At 44.5% G+C, this 25,803-nt stretch overlaps 1 protein-coding gene across 3 annotated transcripts in view; it reads right to left on the bottom strand.

The window, feature by feature from the left end:
* Positions 1-25,803, bottom strand: part of AK9 (adenylate kinase 9) — a 1,784,103-nt gene that overhangs the window by 1,329,773 nt on the left and 428,527 nt on the right. For all 3 annotated transcript variants that reach the window (XM_069606660.1, XM_069606662.1, XM_069606661.1), the window contains exons 11-13: positions 9,963-10,064; positions 7,062-7,201; positions 6,796-6,976 (exon numbers count right to left, since the gene is read on the bottom strand). In XM_069606660.1, the coding sequence (XP_069462761.1) occupies positions 6,796-6,976; positions 7,062-7,201; positions 9,963-10,064 (423 nt within the window). The remainder of the gene's footprint in view (positions 1-6,795; positions 6,977-7,061; positions 7,202-9,962; positions 10,065-25,803) is intronic.

Below are 25,803 nucleotides of genomic sequence, written 5' to 3'. Positions count from 1 at the left end.
AAATGTGCAAAACACCAGGACCTGATGTCCATCGAATATGAGGCGCAGTTAAGGGGTGTTGACTGTGTCCAATGATTGAGAGGCTCCTATCCTTTTGGAGCTGAGGGGTCGGGGGTGAAGGAGAATATGTTAAACATGGAACATATCAGGGGATTGACGGTAAAGCATGTTGACTGTGCTCGGTTATTTGTGCTTTTGCTACAGTTCATTTCATTAAATTGAAAAGCGCCTTGGTGAAAGCACTATAAATCCTAGTACATTTTAGAGCAGGGAGGCTCCTAAGGTTTCGGGTTTTGGTGCTGAGGGTAATAGCGTATGTGTCCATGAGTTTAAGGAAGGACACAAACTGGTACCCAACAAAGTGAGCGACACTACAGGGTCCACTGGCTGAAGGAAAAGGGATCTGGGGGTGCAGGGAGGAAAGGGAAACATACACATGGCGTTTCATTTCTCCGTCACGTTTATTTGGTGGCTGAAGCACTGTATCTTCATGGACCAAATGCACATAGATTACAGTACTATTTGTTTTTATAGCACATTTATTTACCGCACTATTTTCTATGAATAATATGAAAGCAAGGGTAATCTGAGGGGAATTGACTAGAACACTGTTAACCTTTATCCTGCTATAGATAGGACAATGCTGGCATAAATTGGGCACAGCCAGCATGAAAAGATATTAAGTCAGTGCAGTGGCAGTGCTGGCTGGTTGGCTTACATTGTGGACACATTGATCATTAAAACGTGTTTTGTTGTAAAATGTTCTTGTGTGCTGTTGGGGATATGCAATGTTCAAGTTATCCTTTAGAGCTGATTGGAAAATGCATGGTGTTTTGGTCCGTTTTTCTGCTGTAAAATGAGCAATTTCAACCCCATATTTGAAAAACAATTATTGGGGGAACCCCCACACCTCCGAAAACTCCCTAGCTTCTTATAGCTCCCTCGTTTTGCTTGGTCGCTCCCACTATTTCAAAAGAATATTACCACAGACACACTGAAGAAGTCACAAGCCACTGACATTTGATCATTTATGATGGAGGGCCCCCCTTAGATATTCACTGCCCCTGACACCAAAAGCTATCTTTGGGACTGGATGGTGCATCACTGTCTGTGATGCTATTGTGTCAAAGTCACACTATCGCTTTCTAAAGTGATACTGCTTTCACTGAAGTCGTTGAATTTGGCTTGCTGGCCCACTGGGTGACAAAAAGTTAATGCTTGGGCCCTACATTCAAAAAGGTTGGACAAGCCTGCTCTAGTGGAAGCGGCCAAAGCTGCATCTATCAAGTTCTCTTTTGGCAGGTCATGGGATGATGCCATGATGATTTTTTATTCACCTCATACTGCTCCATTCTTTCCAGTATCTCTGCTTGGTGTTGGACATCTTCTTGAATTTTTCTATACAGTTTTCACAGTATTTTCATTGCAAAACTAATATTCTCATAAGAAATAGATGTATTATATATGTCAGAGCCAGAGACCTTAGCTGATTCTATTACGTCACAGTCCTTGAACAACTCTGGGGTAACATGAAGACTATCCGCCTACCTCGGTAAAAAGGTGGATGCATTATATTATTATTCTCCATAAAAGAGCTGCCAATAAGCCTGGAATTGTGTTCCGTATAACTGATTTTGGCTGCTTCGGTTTGCAATGCGTAGCATATGTTCAGTAGCAAATGATTGTCTAATGGTGATACTTAAGCATTACTTAGAGAAGCTGATTTATTAGCAGTGCTTTCAATGTGAATAATTGCAGCAGTACTTTGCGCTTCTTTAGAGAGTTTAAAATATTTGGTTATTTCCACGTTATCTTTTGGGCTCTCCCATCTAGCTTTGCTGCACACGGCTATCTCACACATCTCCTTGTTGTGCTCTATATCATTAATTCCTAGTGATTACATTGATTTATTCACTTCAGGAGTTTTCACACTGCATAGATTATATTTCTTTTTGTTCTTTGGGAGGTGTTTCAGCACACTAGTCTTCAGTAGAGTACAACGTTTAAGGAAACCACCAAGAGTCGTATGCGGTTTAGCAACAGTGAGTAGTGCTAACAAGGTTGGGGCCTCCTCTCGCCAAGACAAGCAGATAACCTTAATACTTCCACGTATGCCAAATCGTTGATATAACAACTATGAGGGGCCAAGTACTGCCATGTCTTTCTAGAAATATGAATCCAGATTATAATGCATGTGCTAGTCCAGTGGCCGGCCCAGACCACCACAACCATGCACTCAGTCACACTCCGCAATGCTCTCCATGTGATCGGGAAGTTTCTGTAGGCACTAGGAGTCTCAGCCCAAAATGTTTTTGTAGAAAACTGCTTTATTCAGCCAATAGGAGCAACCTCTGCTGCCTTGACTGCACACTAGTCCCTGGTTAATACTTTGGCGAAGCACGATTTAGTGTGCAGTCAAGGCAGCAGAGGTTGCCTAGAGCCTAGTTTTTGTTGCAAATTGTTTTCCCGCAGATTGGGAATTAAGGCCAGTACACACAGTTATTTCTTGACCTTACATACTATGAGATTGCCTAAGAGTGTTTATAAGGCACACGTTATGTGTGCTACATAAGTGCATGCACATCCATGGCTGAGATGGTGAATTTCATACGAATCTCTGCATGTCTACGTTTCCCATTTGCCGTGAGCGCCTTGCTGATTCTATGGGCCTCATCACAAGTCCGGTGGTAACCGCCAATACCACTCTGCCGGATCATGAACTTGCGCAAATACCACTGACTGCAAAAGCAAGCTCTCGCTATTACAGCCGACGCTAATAAAGCCGGAAATACAAGGCGCAAACATAGCCACATCACAAGTCCATGTTCGGCGGAATTAGCGCTGAAAACCGACACTTATACTGCCAAAAACACAGCAGGGCATCCCCAGCCGGGTTCACATTTGCCAGTTTAACACAATTCACTTATTTGTGACACCTTGCAGGATTCATTTCCCTTAGCTTTTTCTAGCCCCCAGTCAGGCTTCACCTTAGCCCCCAGTCGAGCTTTCTCTTAGGCCCAGCCAGGCTTCACCTTTGCCCCCAGTCAGGCTTCACACATCCACTGTTCATATAGCGTTGCCCTCAGCAGAGCGCAAACACCTGTTTTAGAATAACAAATCTTTGGTAATGGGTTAAGGACTTTCGATTTGTACAAGGGGTTTTGGATCGACCCTTGTATGACCACCTTAACTTTATTCTGGCCTTTCCTACGGCCTTTTGTTACTATAATGTTCGCAAGCAAAGGGGGACCAGCCAGAGTCTTTTGAATGGACGCCAACATGGTGCCGGACCTCTCTGCAGCTGGCCTTTGCCTGGGGTTTAAAAGTTCATTTAGCACACAAGTCCTTTGTTCATAATAAGTTGCCATTTGCAACTTTCGCTCAACACCGTCCGATTTTGCTTTCAGTTCTCTCTCCAACTCACTGGTTGTGCTGACCTTGTCGTTCCTTGTCTCTGGAGTCAAGGACAGTAGCACAGTACCAACGGCGCCTCCCCGCCTCGGTTATCAGTGCGGGAGAGTCCTGTGCACCGTAGGCATCTGTTACACCACACGCCAGCTGTACTTCCTGGCCTTATGATTCCTTTAACTGAGGCTTCACGGGTTTGTGTCGAAAAGGGCAAGGGCATTTCCCTCTTGTTGTCCTTTACGGTCTCGCCGTCTTTCTTCTGTTTGAATTGCCATCTTGGAATAGATGCCTCCTCGTGCGTTTGTCCTTGCTCAAAATGTGCTCTCGTGCTCCGCCTTTTATCCCTGTGGGGAAGGGAAAGGGCCGTCAGGTGTGTGTAGCTATTGTCAATTGCCTGACCCTTGTGTTGGGACAAGTCAGGTAAACGGATCTGGTGTTAGTCCATTGTCTTTCACAGTGTAAGAAAGTGTTTGTGTCGGAAAGTGGTGCGGGGGGTAGAGCGTCTAAGTATCCTAGGGGGTAGGATGGGGAAATGGTATTATGAGGAAGGGGTACCACGTCTCACCCGTCAGTGTCCCACTTCCACTCCCCAAATACCCCCCTCATCCAGGTGATCCTCCCCTACTGGTCTACCCCCACGAACTGGATCAAATAGCGATGGCCGTGTCCTGGCCACCTAGATGACAGATATCTGGGGATTAGCAGGTGAGACACCTTCAGGTTTCTCACATGTCCCTAATGGCCTGCAGGTGTTCGGAATGCATGTGGCTTGTCCGCTCTGTTGCAGTGCCACACAATGGGACATCTGCCTCAGTGTGGCCTGAGTGGGCCTTTGAAGCGTGGTGGCAGACCTTGAGGGCCTGGATGCACCACTCCAGATGGGCCTGCAATGTCCTCCTCCTCCGATATCTCTGGAAATGCGCAAGTGCCTGTAGGGGACATAGGGAATGTAGTCAGGTATGGTTCCCCCACGTGTGTTGGCATGCAAGACACAATTGCTATGACACAGAGTGGAACCCCACACATATGGGCAAATGGGCATGGTTGGTCAGGGGAGATTGCATGTGGGCCCAGCACCATGAGGCTGCTTGTAGTGATGAGAGTGTGACACATGGCCACTTGTTCTTTGGTCTGTGTATGGGGAGGGCAGGGTGTCCAGGCTGGGGCTAGGCTGGGGCAAGCATGCATGCTAGACGTAAGGTCTAGCATGCATGCTTGTGGTCCTTCATACCCTCTCCAAGGCTGTCACTCACATGGTGGGGGTGCTGGCTTAGTCCATGGCACCCTCACGGCTCTATGGGGCACTGCTATGAAGCCACCAAGGTTGCACTGTGGTGCACAGTGATTAGCAGGCTGGGCACATGTGGATGTGGGGAACATGCACTACCCTGTGGCTTCTCTGCCATTCCAACATGGGGAAGGCCAACTGGTCCCCCAGCATGATTGTGTGACTGCTGCACGGTGTTGTGGACGCTCATGCACTTCAATCCCGCTGGCAGAGTGTGCGCCAGTAGGGGTGTGGTGCACATGGCATTTGTTTGGGTCACTTGCCACCCCTTCCCGTTGCTGTGACGCTCAGGGGTGCCCTCGGTGCCCTGCCCCATGACTACTGTGGAGTGTGGCTGATGTACCACCCCATCACTTTGCCCTGTTGGCATGCCCAGCTTCTGGGTCTACTGTCATGTGTCTCTGTGCACTGGGGCCTCTTATGCTGGGCTGTCATTTATGCATGCACTTGTGTTGGGGGGGGGATTGACTCACCTCCTTCATCCTGGCTGCTGGCACCCACCTACGCACTATCGGCTTCCTCTATCCCTTCGATGTCCAGCACCGTAGTGCATTTCTCCTCCCAGGTGGTGAGGACCAGTGGGTGTAGAGTGCCTTCTCCAGCTGCCAGGGACTCCTGGTGGTGTTGGGATAGCAGTCCCTGCACCCTCACCCACAGGTCGTTCCACTGCTTGCGGCAGTCCTCTCTGTCACAGGGTACACTTGCTACTGATGTCACCTTCTGGAGGTGGCATTCGAGATGGCTATCCTGCGCTGTCCAGTGGTCTTCCGCTGCCGACTGCCATAAAGTTCCTCACAGTGGGATATTACCTCATTTGTGATGACCACCAGCTCTCCCGCACTAAATTAGGGGTTGCGCAGGCAATGTTCTGCCACCTTGCCTCTTATCCTCTCCTGGGACATGCTTGCTTCTTTCCAGGACCGGATAGCTGCAGGAAGTGGAGTATTTAATGGATTGTGTTTTTCAAAATGGCCACTGATTCTCACCAGTGCTAATAGCACTGGGGTTTGCCGGCCGTAGTGCTATTAGCGCCGGTTTTTCTGTGGTAACCCTTATTTCGGCGCAGTTTCCAGCAGGAGCTAATAGCGTTACTGCCGGAGTCGGGCGTGTTCACGCCAGGTTGTGATGCAGCGCTAATTCTGCCACATGACCCGGCGGCAACGCTATTTCCGCTCAGCGCCAGTCTTGTGATGAGGGCCTCAATGCATAATGAAAGGGAGAATGATGCATACTTTTTTCTTTAATATGATTTATAAACTTGGTTTTGATTTTGCCCAGATTTGTCTCCATCTACATTTTTGTTTTAGATCTTTCTTAGTATTCCATACTGGTGTATGGTTTCTCTGTCCATTTATGTTTTGCATGTTTCTGTTCGGTTTGGCATATAACATTGCCTGTCTTTGCTGTAAAACTAATAAAATATACTATTTTACAAAAAATGTTATATATAGTTGTCCTACCGAGAAGTGCAGTTGATGTCCCAATAAACGTATAGAAGCTATAATAATCAGTAGCACCGAATTAAAAATATTTAGTTACTTCACCGTAAATATAATCAAACGCTGCTGTAGAGTATTGGTCCTGTCCAATAAATAAAGTAGTCCTGCTAAGAAGTGCTGGTAGCTTCTCAGATCCGAGCAGTGGGAATTAGATTCAATAGGGAGTGTAAAGAGAGGAGACATTCTACCATTTCCCTATCTGCAGGGACTCCTACCACATGGAAGTATTGTTTCATTTACAGAGTACAAAAAGATATACAGGCAGCAGCACATCTTCATACAAAATGTGCACATTGTAAAAAGGCCCGTCGTATTGGCCTTGCCAACATTTGTTAAATAACAATTTCCATGTCAGCCTGCCAGCTGGGGAATTCCCAACGTTGTGTGGGATAAGTGGGGGTTTAGTGGTTAAGTCAGGAGCTAACAATTGTTATTCCATTTTTCTTCCTCTAAAATTAACAGACCATTGTAAACCTTCAAAGGAGGTTAATTGTACATGTCTTCACAGTTAACCAACTTTCAACCAGGCCCACACATATTGACAACACTGACTAAAATGAAGCATATCGTCTACTAGCGATACAATGGAAGTGCACTTACCTCTACTTGGTATTTCTCTGCAAGAAGGTTGCAGAGAGTTGTTTTACCAGAAAAGGGTGGACCAAAGACCACAACCTTACAAGGAGGAAACGGCATAGGTGGAAGAAGAAAAGGACGTGGATTTGACATAAACTTTCTTAAGGCTTCTTCGGAGGAGAGTATATACATCTTATCCAGGAAGCTAAAACAATAAAAGGCAACAATATAAAAATACACAATGCTCAACTTGTACTGTTTAGAAAAAACAATAAAACAATGCAATGTACCTGACAGAAAACTCAGTCACTCCCATTTTTATGCTTCCTTCTTTCAAGGCCACAGGGCATCCACGGCCCCACCGGCTTCTCCGCCATCGATATCGAGGTGCAACTAGTTGAACAGAAGCAAGGGTTCTAAAAAGTTCATCCTGCTCGGCAGATAGACAATAGAGGAATACCACAGATCAATGTCTTTTCCACCCAACTTTATTCAAATGTATTTTCAACATACACAGTCCAAGCATCAGGATCAATGTCTGTTTTAATGGAATTGTATTCACTTTAAGATGAAAATGTGTTTTATTTATATTTTATGCAGAGTTTCAAGCGTGAAAATAAATACTGATCTCAAGCAACCGTTTCAGAAACAAGAGCCAAAACTACAAAATCACGGGGTTGGGACATGAAATAAAGTGTTGTTAACCAGAATTATTAGGACTCTTGTAAAATGAATAGTCTATTTTAGGAAGCTTGGCCAAAGGACAGGGTACTCCCATGTAGTTAATGACTGGGTAGGATGAAGGGCAAAGCTGAGGGCTCTCTCCTCCCCCAGGACATTAACTACATGGACTGCCCTTGCCCACTGAACAATAATCAATAATGCTATTGTGAACTGGCTTATATGTCAGCTTCCTCCTCCTGCTGTTTCTGGTTACCACCTGACCAGTAATCATTACATATGCTTGGAAAAATGGACCAATGATGGATAAATTAGCCCTTACTATACAGCACACAAAAGAATGGGGTTATCTCCAAAACAGCCATACTCAAACCGCTAAAAGCTGCTTTCCTGCGTAATCATAATTATGAAAATCAGTTATATTGAAAATGGTAAAATTCTTTGATTTTATCATTTATTAAAAAACGTATTGTAACATCGGTTTTATTTATACTTTAAAGCCATAATGCATTTGGTGAATGGAGAGCCACCACATTTCATCTGATGGCCTGTCTGCAGTTGCTTAGCTAGTTCTGTTCAGAGACTGCCTTTTTTATTACAATATAGGTTTGGTGACAAAACATTTCTGATACATGTGATCATGTCATGAGGTAATTGCATTATTTCATTTCATGTCGCCAGGTCATGTATAAACTAGAGCTATACCTGAATTGTAAATATGGGCGTGGGATTACTTTTGCGACAGGAACAAGTTGCTGGTTTTAGAGCCAGTGCAAGAACCAGATTAGCTCTGGTCTCAGTAATGGAGTAATGAAAGTATTCTCCTGAGTCTAAGTACTGTACAATGACCACACTTGCGCTAGTGGTAGTTCCAGTGCTATGGTGGTGAAAGCCTCGATGCACAAGAGGAAGGACCAGCCCCATTTGGTCATTGTGCTGTGGACTGCAAGTGCAATGAACCTATGTCGCTGTCATTACTGGAGCGAAGACCAGAATAAATGGTGTTGTTCGGACCAGAACATTTAGCAGATTGGTGATGCTCCAAGTTCCATTGCCAACACCACAGCTCATGTGGTTACTGTGATGTTGCTTCTACCCATAACATTATAACATTGCGCCAATGTAAAATCTAGCTTAATTTAGTCATTTCACAGACACTAAAATCATATCTTTGCTGATATTATAGATAATGTAGATATGCCATGAAGACGTTCAGAGGGGAAAAACTGTCAGAGGCCCTACCCATGCTTGTCTACTTGTAGGCCGAGCCTGACAAATCGGACCATCACAACCAGAAGCAGACACTGCTTTGGGAGGTCGGGGGCAGAGCATGTACTGCAGTGCCTGATGCTTGCTGCAGCCTCACTACCCATCAAGGTACTAGACTCCTCATGGGGATCATTGGTTTTCCTATTTTCTGGAAGCAGAATATAAAAACAAGTTGGAGAGGGCAGTGAAGGCCAGGATATGTACATTAAGTGAAAAGTGTGCTTGAGGTAAACACGCAGCGATGTGCTAAGTGGTCAACTGGAAAACAGACATGAGGTGCTAGCTGGGCAATAATCTGCAAAGTGGGCATATATTTGCCAATTGGACATAGTGTCAACTGGTGATGGTGTGCTAAGGGTGCTTGCTGAAAATCAGTAATGATGTACTAATGTAAACCATCAATGATTTGCTAGCTAGATTTCATTATTCATATATACAAATCCCAGAGGGAAAAATGTGTATTCATACAAATATTTTGCACCCTACAGTGATGTTGCTCCTTTGATTATATTATAAAAATGAGCAGTACACGTCTTTTACATTTTTAGAGATCACTGAGATGTAGGAAGTGATCTACGTATATAATTGTGTACGAATAGCCATCAAAAGGGGTATCCCTGACCAAGGGATTCCAAACGTGCCACAGGTAAGGTGAGTTGAACCCGCCAATTTTTTGTTGTCTTTAACACACTTGTGACCTCTTATATCCGTTTGTTGATGGCTTCAGCTATCCAACATTTTATGTTGTGAAGGGGCTCTTCTGTTCGCCCTTATCCATAACCCCTTCCTAGAATCCAATGACCCATTTAATCAGTCTTATGGACCAGCAGTGGTGTAGGGTAGCATTAAAGACCATACAAAAGAAAGTGTAGAAGCTGTCCACTGCCACACTGCAGCTTCCACCTACTGCTAACCTTCTTAGAGAAATAAAGCTGCCCTATCACTGCCCCCTGCCCACGACTTTTCCAACTCAAGTAGCTATGGGTGGGAATACATCAAATCACGAGGTTCATTTTATTTGAGTAAAATTGCATGAATGGGTCAATAGAAAGATTGCTGACTGATCACTGTATAGGCTGTAATATTTCTAAGGGTATAGTAAATACCAGGCTCTCAGAAATGATGCTGACCAACTAAACTACAGTAAATCCTGAAACCAGTCTTCAAAATATTGTTCCTAAAGAGGGAAATAATTGTCATTTTAGCAACATCAACTGGCTGTAACCAACCATCATGCTTACATTATCTTCGATGTCTTGAACCTCGTCTTCATCGGTGCTCTGAAGTTTGATGACGGGAGCTCCTTTCCGCACTCCCAAAGATTCAAGTCGAGCCAATATGGACTAAAATGTACAAACGGAAAAAGTTTAGAACAAACGAAGCTTGCATGTGGCTTACCTCGCGTATTTCATTGTACCAATTGAATAGGGCAAAGGAAACTAGGTATCCTTTAATTTACTGGTGCAGTGTTAACGACTCTCACTGTGGCAATTAAACGCTCATAGAATTTAAGAGAAATGTGCTTAAGGGCATGAGCAGTTCCATAGGTGCCTTTCTTTTCAGCTACTTAACTCTGCAAACCCTTACATGCAGACATGATCATCCGGGATCCTGGTGCTCAAAATCGTATTTAGCTACAATCCCAATTAACAAATAAAAAATGTGTACATTATTAGTGATAACCAACAGTACTGTTATTAAGGCAACATTAAACAACTAGTTTTAGCAAAGAAGTACTAAGGACATTATGTCTATTCTTTTCAAGAGCAGAACCCTTGCCTAGAACATCATTTGACGAAAAACTACAAGGGGAAGGGTTTCATAATATCATCCCTAATGAGTGTATGCACCCTATTAGGAAGATACATCACGTGCCTCGAATCCATGTCTGTACAATTGGTTGCACCAGTTTTCCACAATTTTGAACAACTCCATGGCAAAGAAGGGAACCCAGACAAACTTGAAATGCATACCTTCATGACAGCTTCTGGGGCACTTTCAGTAACACTCAAGGCCTCATTACAATCATGGCGGTCCGGGAACTACGGTACCGGTAAGCATGCCGATACTGTAGTTCCCGGACCACCATACTACGAGCTGTGCCTGCGGGCACCTGTCAGCCCACCAGGTCTGACCTGGTGGGCAGAGCAGCACCCGCGAGCACAGCACGTCGGATGCACCAGCACCAGTCTGAATGGTGCCGGTGCATACAACGTCCCATTCCCATTCAGCCCTAGGGGGCCAAATGGGGATGAGTCCCTCATTACCGGCAACAGCAAATGGGCAATTACCGGGTCTGCCAAACTCAGCATGACCCGATAATTGCCCATTCGCGGGTGCCGGAAAAAAATGAATACCAGCGGCAGCCGTGCCTGTCCTATAGGCACGGCTACTGCCAGCCTCGTAATGAGGCCCTCAGTCACCCAATTAAATTATCTTCTCCACTCGTACACACCAACCTATCCACATTCTTCCAATAGGGACAGAGGAGGACAAATAATCCAAAGCAAAGAGAGGATAATAAGGCTGTTAAAACCGCACTGCAACACGAAACCAGCAGATTTATCAGAACATGTAACTTTTTTGTTCTAGTCTCTTGTGTGCGCAATAGTTAACATCATTTTTGAAAAGTATCAGTTGTCCATGGCATAAGATCCAAAGGGTTATGAATGAAACACTCTCTTGTTCACTATGACGCTGTAAAGACTGTTTAAACCGCTGCTCTGTGCCCTATAATGCTTCTGTTTTGGCCCATTGTGGGCGTGAGGGATATTGAGGGAAGTGTGTGTGACTGGCGGATGAGATTGCTTATTGCAAAACATTGGGTAGGAGAACTTGTGGATTGTTCTCAGCCTGTAGCTTTGGGAATGTTTCGGAGGTTTGAGGTCCGGGGGGCGTCCTGGGGGGGGACAAGGTATTTATTCATCCTGGCTGACTGAATTGCTCATACGAGTGTGCATGATGGAGCTCCACTTACTGTGCACGTTTGTGATGCACAGTGTCTCGCTATGTGAACGCAACACTATCTGCTTCACCCGCATTGTGATTTGTCAAGTTGTTGTGTTGTCTCCACAACGTGCTGTGTTGTGCTGGCTGACGCTTCTGCAATTGCACACTCATCAAACGCTTTGTTAAAAAGGTAAGCTCACCGGCACCCTTGTTTCTGGACCAGCAAATTACAAGTTTGACTGCCAGGACCGCTGTGCCCGACAGGTCTGACCCTGCCGGTCATAGAGGTCATGGAAGGCAGACTCTTCCCGGAAGCACCTGCACCGTTAGGAACCTATAGGACTGCACAGGAATGGGGAGCAACATTTACCGGCACCTAGCTTGCCGGCCCGACGGGACTTGTAATGTCGTAGTGGCCCTGGCAAACTAGGTGTCGGTAAAATGTTACGAGTCCAGCAGCAATCCGCCGGTAGCACTGCCAGGGTTACAGCCGGACTCATAATGAGCCCAACTCGTAAACCTTATTCATCATCCCACAGGACCATTTTTAGGGTCCTGTGTTAAGAATTTGCAATTGTGAACTCAGTCCAGGCCTTTGAATGGGACAACCAGTTTGGCTAACTTAAATATATCCAATCTGGGTGGTTTATGGGCCAAAGGAATGTCCTAATTTGTCTATGTTTGGTGATTTTTTTGCCAAGCTCTGGGCAAAGTGGCTAGTGGTAATGGCCAGAGGCCAAGCCCAGTGGGCACATTGGGTGGCGTGGGAGAGCCGAGGACATGGCCCAAATTCATTCTCCAAATTACCAGTGGGCACTCCAGATATGATAGTGCATATCAATACAAAATCCTACACAATTTAGCAAAACATATTTGGCTAAAGGGATGATATGGTTACTTTTACATTAAAAAGACCATTGAAAGGCAGGTACAACTGTTATTAAAGGGACGTTATGGTTACAGCACAAAACAACCCCCTACAAGTTTGCCAGTTACGGTTCGTAAAGCAACCATAACGTGTTTAGTTTATATTATTTATTAATATAGCGCATAGACAAAGGCCCGTAGGCATAATAGCGATGGGACAAAACAGACATACATAAACATCATCACACATAAACTAGGGATAGTCAGACCAAAATCATTAAAAATTCTAAGTATACACAATCAATAAAAATAACGTTTTTAGATTTGTTTCAGACTTGTAGCCACATTCCTACAGAGGATCCTAGGAATCAGTCCAGAATAACTGAGATTAGTGGGAGATGACAAAATACTAACATTTTTGTATTTGCTCAAAAACATTGGTAGGTTACTTTGGCCGCACCCAATAACAATGCACTCAGTATTATCCAAGGAGCACCAGTTATTAATATGCACCCTATGAAGGACTCTTAGGTCCTGAGTTCTGATGCAGCTTTGGCCTACTCTTTGATGCAGCCAGTTCAGGACTTTATTTTTAAGGGATTCCCTGGCTTCTGGTGCCTTGGAGTGCTCGGCGTTGGCATATGTAATTTCCTTATTTGGATGTCCTTTGAAGGTGGAGAAATGGATGTAATATCAGACACAACCCTAGATTCAACATTCTTTCCAGTATTTGGAACCACATTGCGGTCGGGTTCTGCTGAAGTGCTGATAATAGACTTTAATTGATCCACCTGCTTTATCCCAATATCCTTGGGTTCCTAAATAAGCATTTCAAAATCAGCAGGTTCAACTGGATTTGTTTGACAGAGCTGATCAACCTTAGCCTGACTTGCGTCCGTTTGACAAGATATATCCAATTTTAAGGTGTGTACCAGAGGATCCCCAGTGTCCAGGGAATCTACCCATGCACTGAAATCAGCTACATGCGTTAAGGTCGTGTATGATAAGATCCTTAATATGCTGCCACTGAACTGCAGTAGTTGAACCATCATCAGCCCCTTCACAAATACAGACCGCAAATACAACTTCAGAAATGACACCCTCCATTGTTTTAGTCAGAGACTGCATAGCTGACTTGTGGGGAGGTATAAAATCAACAGAAGTGGCAATTTATTTCCTGATAGAGCTTCACTACAAGCCAATTGGGAGTCTGAGAACCTAGTATTTGCCTCCTTTACTGCCATTACATAAATCGTAATAAGATTTGAGTCTCGGTCTACTTCAGCATTCTCCATAGTCGAGCATTGAGGTCACTTCTCCTGAAGATGTCTTCTTCTCCGGGCACTTAAGGCCAGGATTTCCGATAGTCCACTATGGCTTCCACTTGAAGCTGGGGATCCAGAATTAAGTGTTGATGAATCATGTGCAAGTTCATTACTTATCCCTACTTGTAATGAATTTAACATTGGTTTGTCCGAAACTGAATTAGGTACCTTATTGGAAACAGGTACTCTGCAAACAGGCATATTTAAAAAAAACTGGAAGTACTCAAAAAATGTGAAGGTTTGTTCATCTAGTTTTATACCTCAACACAGCAAGTACGACGCCACAGCTCAGCTACAGCCAAAATAACCTACAGCTCCTCAATCTCTTGGCTACTTCAGAGCATAACAAATCTTATTGCCTCCCAGCACTTATATTTAACACAATTTCAAAGGTTCTCTGTTTCTAAATATGGAAGTCTGATACTAAAACCTTACCCATTACAATCACAGCTCAGATATACAGCAGGCAGGAAGCGGGGCAAAATACAAGGCAAAATCAACCAGAGGCATGACATCGCCAGTGAAGCCAACACACGCCAGGTCAAAAATACCTCCTATAGCCCACCGCAGCCCCAGAGACTGTAACAAACACTCCCATCCTCCATTGAGATAATGCAACAATGGACACACACAGGGAGAAAGCCTCACGGTCCCCTGGAGCTCCACCAGACTGTAGCTTCGAAGGACATGCAGGAAACAAACTAGAGGAAAGGACCTAGCGGGGTCAGACAAACGTGTCAAGCCGCAGCGCACTAGAACGGTAGCTTCCAACATGTAGCGAATGTGTCGGTAGTGGCCACCACCATGCACTGGTCACAACGCCATATATCCCAACACAAGTCAAATACACATATTCATTCAGTTGGCATAGGACATGAGGAACGAAGAGCTAATAAAAATAGGAGTGCCCTTAACTGGTTAAGCTCACTTTATATTTGGTTTGTAAGCCAGCACAAATCGAAGCCCAAATCAGATTTGAGCCATATTTTCCCCAATAAATTGACCAAAAATCCTTGTGCCAGAGTCCAGACAGTAATGTTTGATCATTTGATCAATCTATACACTGGTTCACATCTCAGCCAATAGAATTCATTTGAAGAAGGTATTTTAGTACTAAGCACGGTGGCCTCACACGCATCATGAAAAAAGCAACGCATTCATACTACTTACCATGCGATTTGTGACGAATTGAGAGTATTCAGCTCTTATCCCGAGGGGGAGCAACTCACTTTGAGGCTAGGGAGGTGAACCCGCTCCGCAAGATCCTCACTAGGGGTCTGGGCAAGTGGGACCTGACTTTATTGACTCCTGTAAGGGTGGCATGGTATTACAAGTATGACAGTTACAAGTTTCAAAACATCTATTAGATGTGTGTGATTTGGAGAAACTCCTGATTTGCCGTATAGCTATGACGTGAGTAGACTCTACCATCAGATAACAAAGTAAACACAGTCCTAGTCAGTCTTTGTCAAATCAAAATGGCCTATACTAACAAAACCTAAGGCCTGCCCCATCTCTCATACAAAAAGTGTGCATAGGGGAATATGTATGCAAAGGAAAATCAGTGTTATAACAAAGGATGAAAGTGGCTGAGTCAGATCTCCTGCGCACGATGGACAGCACAGAGTAAGGCAGCTCCCGTAGACAGGATGACACACTTTGGCTCAGGTCTCAAAACAAAGGCAGTTCAGAACGGCCTTCCACGTTAAAGTCACTTATTTCAGCATTCCAAAAGTTATTTCACCATTCAACAAAAAGTTCACGTAGGTCTCCCTCCGTCAGACGCGGACCTCTCAAAACTTTAACAGTTCACAAAGATCTCCCTTAGCCGGGCTCGGAACTTGCAATCACAGCACTTGCACGGGTTCCCTTACCGAAGTTTAATTCACATTCGTTAGGGGTTGCCTTCCCCTAACTTATCACTCTTCTTGTCTCCCTCAGTTGGGCTCGGACCCTTTTCTGATTTCAAAGACCTTCGAATGTGCAAGCCATTCACCATAGACCTCTGCAGGACCACTTTTACTTTCTCTTCAGCTCACACTCTTTATGTTATTTGCCCCAGTGTCTCTTGGTCTTGGTAGTTCAGTATCATAAGCGCAAAAGTTAAAAGAAATCTTTCTCTTGAAGCATTCTGTCACGCTCACCTGATTCCCACGGAGGCACAGGTCTGGCTTCGAGTGCTGATGCTTCTTCAATGGTGAAGCGCAGGACTCTGAGGATGGACAGGTAGGGCCCCTCTACTCTGGCTTCTCTGACTCGCAGGTATATTCCCCTGTGCGTGAAAAGGGAGTATTACCTACTGACGGAATAATGCTCAAGCCTCCCACTCCCTTCCAACCCTCCACGATACCCTTCCACGATTCCCCGTGAAGTCTCACCTTAGGGTCTGGAAGGATGAGTTCTCCATCCTGCTTCTGATGCAGGGGTGCATTGAAACCCAGTTACTTCACTGGATTAAGGTTTGATGGGAGTTCAAATAAGCTTGACTATTCAGGTAAGGCGCGGTAAGAGTTCTGTAGCAAGTTCAAAAGTTCAAGCTTAATAATAATGTTCATTGTCTTATTGCAGCAAGCGCTAACGCTTATGTCTTTTTCCCCTTAGGGGCCGGGGTTCGGAATGCCGGAGATATGGCGCCGACCCGAAGTGAAACGTGCAGTTCCAGTAAATGACAGGTAAGTTCTGGATGAGCGTTTGGGTAATGTCTTTGCATTCGCTCATTCAATGTCTTTGTCTTTTTTCCCCATAGGGGCCAGGGTTCGGAATGCCAGGAAGCGGCAGGACCTGAAATGAAATGGGAATGACCCAACAGGTAAGTCTTAGAAGGAAACTGAGCTTTTCCTATTCCCTTCCTTCTCTCACCTTGTGTTCTTGTCTTTTTCTCTCTAGGCTCTGGGAAGTGGCTGCGGATCCGGATGACCGCTGCTGAAGATGGAGGTGCCCAGGAAAGGTGAGTGAAATGCAGCGCTGCAGCGATCGAAGCGAAATGCTTTTAAAAATGATGTCTTCCCTTTCAGGATCGTCGATGTGAAGTCTCCGTGATGCAGCTTTAGCAGGTAAGGTCTTCTTTCTCTCCAATTCTCTCTTAGCAGGTGACCCAGGATGCTGACAGGCGTGGCTGAAGTCCAGATGCAGGAGCTGACACGGTGAGCGTCCAGCTGCGAGGAGCAGAACAACGCGAAGCGTGAGTTGCTGATCGGGCGTGGTTTAAATAGCTTTGGAAGAAGTTCCAGGTATGTATCCTTCCACCGATCAGGTATGTATCCTTCCCCGACCACACCCAGGTGGAAAGTAGTCCCACAGGTAAAGTAGTTCCATTCAGGCCTCAAGAGGGCCTGGATGTAGCAGCATGGTCTGCATCAGGTAAGTGTACATTGAAACACTTGAACACATGTCTAGCTTTATGATCCTGGCGCCTACGGCGCCAGGACAGGGGTCCAACATGAGCCTGGTGCCTAAGGCGCCAGGACTGTGTCCAAAGGGCCCCAGCTTGGGCCCGCTGGCACTTCCCTGGGGGAAATGATGCCTGCCTCTGGGGTTGCTGGGTCGGTCCTGGCTCCTTGGAGGTAGGCATCATGACACATTCACCTTTTCACTTCCCCTTTTACCAGAGTTAATCTTGACCAGAACGCATTTCAGAGTTCGTTCATTTTGCCGCTTTATAACAAAACATTATACATTTTGCTGAGACTTTCGAGTGGGCTACTTCCTTTCGCTGGACCACTCAGCTACTCTGTATCACTGGCTTCACAGTTATCAAACACTTAAAAGTTCATCATTGGTTAGCTTGTTTTTGCACCATCAGCATGTGCGCAACCTTCACTTGTGAGATACACTGTTGCGGCTTCAATCTTTCCTTGATACAAACCGGCCTTTCATGTCTTTCACTAACTCACCGGTTGTGCACGTTCCTTCCTTGTCTTTGCAGCTTTGATTCACAAGTCAAGGCTAATGCCACAGGCTTGGCCTCACCTCCCCCATTATGTCGTTCACCTGGGAGGGTCGCTGGCATCCGTGAAACATAATGCAGGTTTCCTCTTGTCTGCGATTTGGCTTTCTCCATGTCTCCTTCACAGCTTCCCAGAAGGAACAACCTCCTGCAGGGATCTTAATGGTTTCCCTACCCTTTGCTCTAATCCCTCGGTTGTCCTGCTCCAGTAGGTTCGCCTTCGCCCTGGAAGATCTGCCCCTTCTCGTGTTCCACCTTGGTCTGAGTGTGTCTCTACGTTTTGCCTTTTATCCGTGTGGGGAGAGCTAATGGGTATCAGATGTATGTGATTAAAGTCAAGTGCCTGACTCGATTAGCTGGCCATGTCCAATGAGATATACAACTGTTAGCTTCTTTACTCTCAGTCACCCTCTTCCTCGGCCCAGTGTTTGTGTAGAAGGGAGGGAGGGGAGTTGGGATGTTGGAGGATGGGGCATGGGTACAGGAAAGGGGGGAATACTGCGTCTCACCATCGGTTGCCTCACCTCCACTCCCCGTAAACCCCCAACCCAGATGATCCTCTTGCAGTGGTCCACCCCCAGGGTCTGGATCCAAAGGCGATGGGCGTGCCCTGGCTACCTGAGAGAGACATCTCCGAGGACTACAAAGTGAGACACCCTCTGGTTTCTCGCACTCCCCTCTAGGGTACAAGGATTCTCATTACCACAAGTTACTCCCAATACCAACAACACTGTCTGCCTTTATGGGTTTAACTTCAGTAACCCTACTTCATTAGCTTTATTCCGGTGAAGCCACAAGAGCACAAAGAAAATATATCACACTGATACATCTAATGTCATCTTGCTAAATCTAAAACATCAATAACCTCAGTAAAAACATTGAAGAATAGCAGCAAATAGTAATAATAAGGATACCTTCTGGAAAGTGCAATTGTGCTTCTAAAACAAAGAATTCATATATTTGTAAGGTGCCTATTCATCTTCAAGTTAGAATATATGCTGTGTGCCCACCAGGTTAAGCAAGCTTAGATCTCCTCTTTCTCCATGCCTTATATAAATAGTTGGCCACAGAATGTAGCGCTAAGTGATCTTTCGAGGTGCGCCATGATTCCACCATTTGTGTGGTTGTTCTAGTATTTCTGGTGAAGAAGAGGGGTTTTAAATATCTTTTCTAAAAATCTAAGTGAAAAGGATATATCAGCAGACAATGAATCACACTTTCCGTTTTGGGCAGGCATACCGTACATGCATCAGAAACACTGCTATTCCATTGGTGGCACAAATACGCAACTGGGAGAATACCCGGACAAAACTTACTATACAAAGCATTCATTATATATTATCCAAATATACCTTATAGCCTAAATCATGTTTCACCGAGCTGGGTTGATTGGCTAATGGTGCTCAACACCTCAGTCATTGCTTTAGCCCTATAGGCTTTTTAACAAGCAGCTTTGTGTTCCCATCAATACATTTGGTGTATACCAGTATTCTGGAAGCCCTATGTTTTGAAGCTCCTTTTTTATATGTGTGAACCATGGAAGTTAGGCAATGCCAACTTGCGACATGAGGACATCATGTTGTTAGTTGGCAGTACCTCCCTCAAGGGGTTCTCTAGATCTGGATAGCCTTGGAGTAGTCCAAATCCTTATCCAGAAAAACACTGGTTTGGATTTACATAAGGATTCAAGTCTTGGCAGGTGAACCTCCAAATAAAACAAGCACATTCGGGGCACTGTTGGTGAGTCCTAGGATATTCTTCAGAGCTTGTTCTCCAGAACTGTCAATTTATTTCAGTTAACACCCCACAGCTCAGCTCCCTACAGGGTGGCCTGCCTCACCTGAAGCTCAAATGCTTACAGTCTAATGCTAAGTGCTGCACTATCAATTCAGTAGTGAACCTCACAGTGCACCACTTTATCTTCCTAACGTTACACGTGATCTTGCAACTGGCGTGTTCCCTTTGAAATCATCCATAGTTCTTAACCCAAGGTAATCATAAGTGTTTACATGTTCCACTATCTGCCCATTCAGCACGAGGCCCACCTCCAATTATTTCCTCGCCTTGCCACCCCTGAACACCAGTAACAAGTAATATGCCTTCCTTTTGTTTGCTCCAGGAAATGATGGATCAAACATGAAGCATGGAGGAAAAGGGAACACCCCCTTGAGTGTGAGCTTGTATATAACTCGGATGCATCGATCAGAGAGGAGGAGAGAAACACATACACAGGGGAAGCCCTCTAATGTAACTACGCCTTGGAGGGGGGAGCAGTGTGGAATCATAGACCTTGCAGCAATCCAGGAAGGAAAGAATGCCAAAAGAAAGATGCCAGAGGTCCAGCGCAGTGTACAGTAAAGAAGACACTGTTAGGACAGAGTCTGGGAGACTGTGCGACATGGTGGCGTGACGCAGACAAGCCGTGGTGAGCCTGTGGCCCGACCAACGATGCAGAGACCAGATGAAACCTCACAATGGCAGACCAATGCCAAGTAAGCTAACACATAGCGGAACACTGAGAACGATTACGCCGTGAAACCAGGAGTGAGGAGACAGATGTCAAACCCCGAAAAGCCACCCATGTCGAGATAAGGTACCTGGGAAGCACTGAGAAGGGGGATGCAACCGGGAACATACACATTAATTGGAATGAACTACAAGGTTGACTGTGAGTCACAAAGTGCACAAATAAGAATATTGGGAAACATTTTAAGAAAGTTACCAAATATACTTGCTGGTGAACATTTGAATTCTTTAACAAGAGACTCTGAAAATCAAATTACCTATGACTATATACCAGGAGTTACAATATCTCATGAAAAAGACACTGTGATTCAATAAGAATAGTCTCTATTGACTTGGTTTCAGCTAAGACTTGTTGCATTTGGATAAAACCATGAAAGAAAGCTCAGAGACGTCCAGCTGAAGGGAAGTTCCAGAAGACGCATATTCCGTCAATTTTCTAGTATTAGTTCTAGTGGTAGGGTCAGATAGAAGTCGTTTTTTTGGACGGAGGACATTTTTCTTGGGACTTTTGACAACAGACGAGCACCCTTAGTGTGGTTAGGCAGGGAACATCCCTGTAGCAATAGGGCGAGTTCGGCATTTTCTTTGTTATGTAAATAAAACAGTAAAAATGTCTTTGTGTCAGACTCCTAACCCGCAACAGATTGTATTTTGAATGTTATTCAGTAAAATTATCTGGGCCCTCTCTCTTATGATTTGGGTATTTCTGGACTTTACTCCATCCTTCATTCATCCTCCTTTTATATCACAAGAGTCCCAAGTTAGCAACTGAATTTCCTTGCTCCTGACTCTCTGCTGATCAAACTCTCTACCACAGCATCCAAAGCCATTGACAATCACCTGACCTTCTGTAAGGCCGTTAACAGTCTATTTATGTCAATGTAATCCTTCTGCTGTCCTGCACAGCCTAATTTTGCCTCCCAGCATCAAGAAACCGTGTATCCGGTCGGCAGTCTTTAAGGTTCAGTGGGAGCTGCTGGACCTACAGATTCCCCGAGACCTAGGAAACCAGCAGTTTATCAATCTTAAGTTCATTAGAACTTAGTCCTTGGGGAAAATGGGAAGGCGATACAGTAATAAACTCCCTCTTCTGGTTTTTAACTTCTGACTTGAAGACATAATGTTATGTTATATGCCATTTTTTTAGCGCCTATGGCCATTGGTATGGCCTTGGTATGGGGTTAAACGCCATTCGGAAGACCGTAGTCACACATGTAAGAGGTGAAGGAAGGATTTCGAAAATGCGTTTATGCCTATTTAGCTGGTACGAAAGTGGGTTGGGGTGGCTAGGCCCCTGTCGGCTACCCAAGGTTATCTTTAAGGGGAAGATTTATGATAAACATCTATTTACAAGTCTCTCTGAAAAACTGGCTTTCCTCTGTCCTCCTTCCTCAAAAGGCATTCACCAGATAATCTCTACAGAATTGCTATAAAATAAACTTCTTTTCCATTTTAAGTTGTGTTATTCTTCTGAGAATAATCCTGATGTATCTTCGTTTTGAAAATTAGTTGTATTGTCTTAACGTGAGCAACTGTTCCAAGTAATCTGATTAGATGTGTAACACCCAAATGTAAATTAGGGTCACTATTGCTCCAAAGCCCGTGAAAAAGTGATAACTCAAATACCTGAAGATGTTTTCATTATCTCCTCAGCCCTCTCATGTGTGACTTTCTTTCCTTCATGCAAAATCAACTGACCTATGTATAAAATCTCTTCTTGACAGTACTGTATCTTCTCCTTGTCCACCTAATATCCTTTACCTGCTAAAATAGTAATTAATCAGATAGAGTCCTGTCTACACTCATCCTCTGTTTTACTGCAAATCAATAGGTTATCGACGTCATGGATCACCACACCTTCGAGATCGATATTGCCTAGATTGATCTGTAGGACTCTGTTAAAAATTGATGGGGACACAAAATACCCTTGAGGAAAACAAGTAAGTTTTAGTCTCTTTTGGCGGAATGTAAATTAAATCAAGTCTTGGGAGTCCTTATGCAATGGGATCGAGAAAAACAAATCTTTCCAATCGATCACCATGAAGTATTGAGCTTCTACTGGGATACTACACAATATTGTCGTCAGATTAGGAACTAAAAGAAAACTCAGCATCTACAATCGAGTTAAGAGGTCTCAAATCCTGGATAAATTTGCACGACCCTCCTTTAGATTTTTTAAATCGGATACACTGCAGTATTACATGATGACTCTGATGGCACCAGAATCCCCTGATTCATCAATGCTGAAATAGTCTAATATATATCTTCATCAGCTTCTCGAGACAGGGGGTACTGTTTTGTTCGGGGGTAAAATTGCTCCTGGCTTAAGCTTTATTTCAACTTGTCCTATCCCCTTCAATAAACCTACATCATGGGGGCCTGTGGTCCATAGGGCACACAGCACCTTTTCAAGATCCTCCTGAAAAATGCTGGTTGAATTCTTTGCAGGGCTTCACTTTTCTCTATCCTTATCCAATATGTAATGCTCATGAAGAGAACTACTTCATCATCGCTTCAGTCTTCCCTGAACATTTCGTCATAAGTTACGTGATTCAGTCTGTACCCCTCCTCAAGAGCGATCACTCTTCTCCATGGTCTACCCTCATCGTCTATTTGAGCATTACCATTTCTTTTCGTACTATAGCTGATTCCAACTCTATAGGAATAGTCTGCCAACCCTCATCCATAGGAATTTGTGGTCTAAATAAAAACTTATCAGGTATCCTCACAATCTTTCCTACCGGCCAGGCAGCCACGTCAGTAAAATGCTTACCTCATATAGACAAATCTCTGGATCTACTGGAATGCCTCGCAGAGACACTTACACTGTGAACTCTCCCACGTTTAAATACTGTATTCCTGGTGTGGAACACACTATTCCTTGATCAGTAAATGAAATCGTCATGTTAAGTTTTGTCATTAAATCTCTTCCTAAAATGTTAACCGGTGTCTGTCGTGAATATAGCAGAGGAACGGACATCTCGCATTCTCCTATGGAGACTGGTAATTCATTAGTAAAAGGATATTTTCCCTCTCGTATACACAAATGTGTTGCTCTAGTGTCTACAAGAAAAGAAAATGATTTGCTTCCTATCGTCACATCGACCCTTGGTTCCTGTTGGGGGTCTGGTGTCACAGATAGTACTTAACACATCAAGTCACTCTGTGAGCTGTCCTATTGTGGCTAAAAGCTCAACCCAGTCACTGTGAATGGATTTTCTCCTACCACAGCGACACCTCCTATTCTAGGTATCAGTACTTGTCCTGTATTTGCATACTGTTGTGTCTGCCTAGGGGCTTGTTGCGACTGCCCTTGTGGTGAATTCATTTGTACTTGTCCCTGCTGTGGCACCTGCTGTACTTGCAGTGCTTGTGCCCGATAAGATGTGTGAGCTTGGCCAAAGCACTCTCTGGTCTGTGTGCTGTAGAGCGGAGGATAAGCTGTCCCCCCCTCTGGAAAACTGGCCGTTTTGTACATTCCCTTGGCTCCCCGCATAGGCACGCAATATGTCCTGTCATTCACAATTCCAACATATTGGGGGAACCCTTCTGTTAATCCCCGCTTGGTTATATCCTCCCTGGGCACTCTGGTTCTCATTCTGTGTATTTTGAAATCCACCTTGGTTATTCCAAAATCCACCTCCTCTTGCCCTATAAACCATACCTCTGCCTCGCGGCGTAAACCATAACCACCTTTGTCCATCGGGCATGGATTATTTACCTGTGATGTACCGATTGTTTCCTGCATTCCCATTCCTTCTCCTCTTGTCAATAACGCCCCTTCTATGGCCAATTCTGACAACTTTTTCTGAACTAACTTGTCTTCCTCAATCTTTCTATTCTCATCTTTCTTCTTGTTCTTTTCTTGTAATAACTGGCAATGTTGTACTATTGTCAACTGTATCTCAGCACATGGCTTTGCTTCCATCCCCACTTGTTTTTTCATCTGCCTCTGAACTGACTCAGGCAACCCCTGACATAAAATGTGGTACAATAATGCCACTGACTTTTCCCACAGTACGCACGTTTCAAGTTGCCATTTTTCCTGAATATCTTGAATATAAGCTATAGGGTCTTCATCTTATTTCATTTTGCGTGTCATATTTGCACCCATATACTATGCGTCAGGATATTCAACCCTGAGAGCCCTCTAAATGTCTGCTTCATAATGATTAAATGGCACTCCATCATGCGCCGTGTTTTGTACAGTCACACTTGAATATCCTGCTCTCCTCCACATGTCATCAGCCCTGTCTCCAAGAATGGCTGCCAGGAGACCTTTTATGTCCCTTATGCCCAGCGTATTTCCTCCTGTCATTTTCTCTAATTCATACATCCATTTCCCAGCCCCGAAGTCAAAAAGGGAGCTTGTATTTTAAGTTATCCTTGTCCATCTGTGGCGATGGAATGTATTGCGGTCTTGCTCCCCCTTCTCTAAGGGGAACTGGGTGAACCCCATCCCATAGTCAGATCCCACTACGAGTGTATCCATGGCAGGGATAATCGTCCCTGTCTGTCTTTTTGTCGGCAATTACCTTAACATATGGTGGAGACTCTCCCTTCTCACCATGTGATCATCCTCAGGGACGCTCAAGACATGCTATGGGATCTGTCGTTCTATCTTTAGGTTCTTCCAGATCCAACCATCTTGGACAAGGACAGTAAAAGGTGTTGTAGTGACCATGGTAGAGGGCCAACTCCAATGGGGCATCCTCTGCTACAAAACAAAGACGCCCTGATACACGTTCCCTCCAATGTTACACCAGTAGGGGGTTGATTAACCCACGCCCATGCATGGGAGACCATAACTTGAAACTGTACTGTTTGAGCTCGGGCATATGTTTTGGTAGTGTCTTGCATAGGTGCATGAGAGGAGTATCCCCCATAATGACAATTCTCAATTGACTGTCAATACCTACCAGATCGTTAAATAAACCTTTTACCTAGACTTAAATCACAATTTGTAATGTTTTAAAACAAATTTGAGTGAGCACCATCAATCGCTGCTCAATCCTTTTATTTCACTGCCCTATCTATTCTTTTGATTGGCGCCAATCGTTTTACTACACTTTATCTTTAATCACTGTTATTTTTTCAACCCTCACAATTTATATCGCTCCACGATATTTTACTCAACAAACAACATTTAGACTAGTCACACATTACACTTTATAAAACATTGTGATCACTTCTTCCCTCGCGGTTACTTTTTACCCTGTACAGGGTTTGAGACATTACTTTACACGGTCCTGACCTGTGTGTTTTATATTTCTGTCTACTCCAGTGGGAGCTTTAAATGTCTCCTTCCAATTCCCTTGAATTAGGACTGCTACGCGGTATCTCTTTATCTTCACAATAATTCCCTGTTACTCAAAATTATCACAATCCCAGCCCTTTATTTGCCATTCCCCTTAGTGTACTCACTATTCATTAATCGACTCGAGGCCTCCAGTATCAATTCCTCCTCCA

This window comes from Ambystoma mexicanum, chromosome 4p, assembly GCF_040938575.1.
Source record: "Ambystoma mexicanum isolate Mex_15411 chromosome 4p, UKY_AmexF1_1, whole genome shotgun sequence".
NCBI lineage: Eukaryota > Metazoa > Chordata > Amphibia > Caudata > Ambystomatidae > Ambystoma > Ambystoma mexicanum.
The sequence above is the reverse complement of the archived record's forward strand: the minus strand, read 5'-3'. Positions and strand labels throughout refer to the sequence as shown.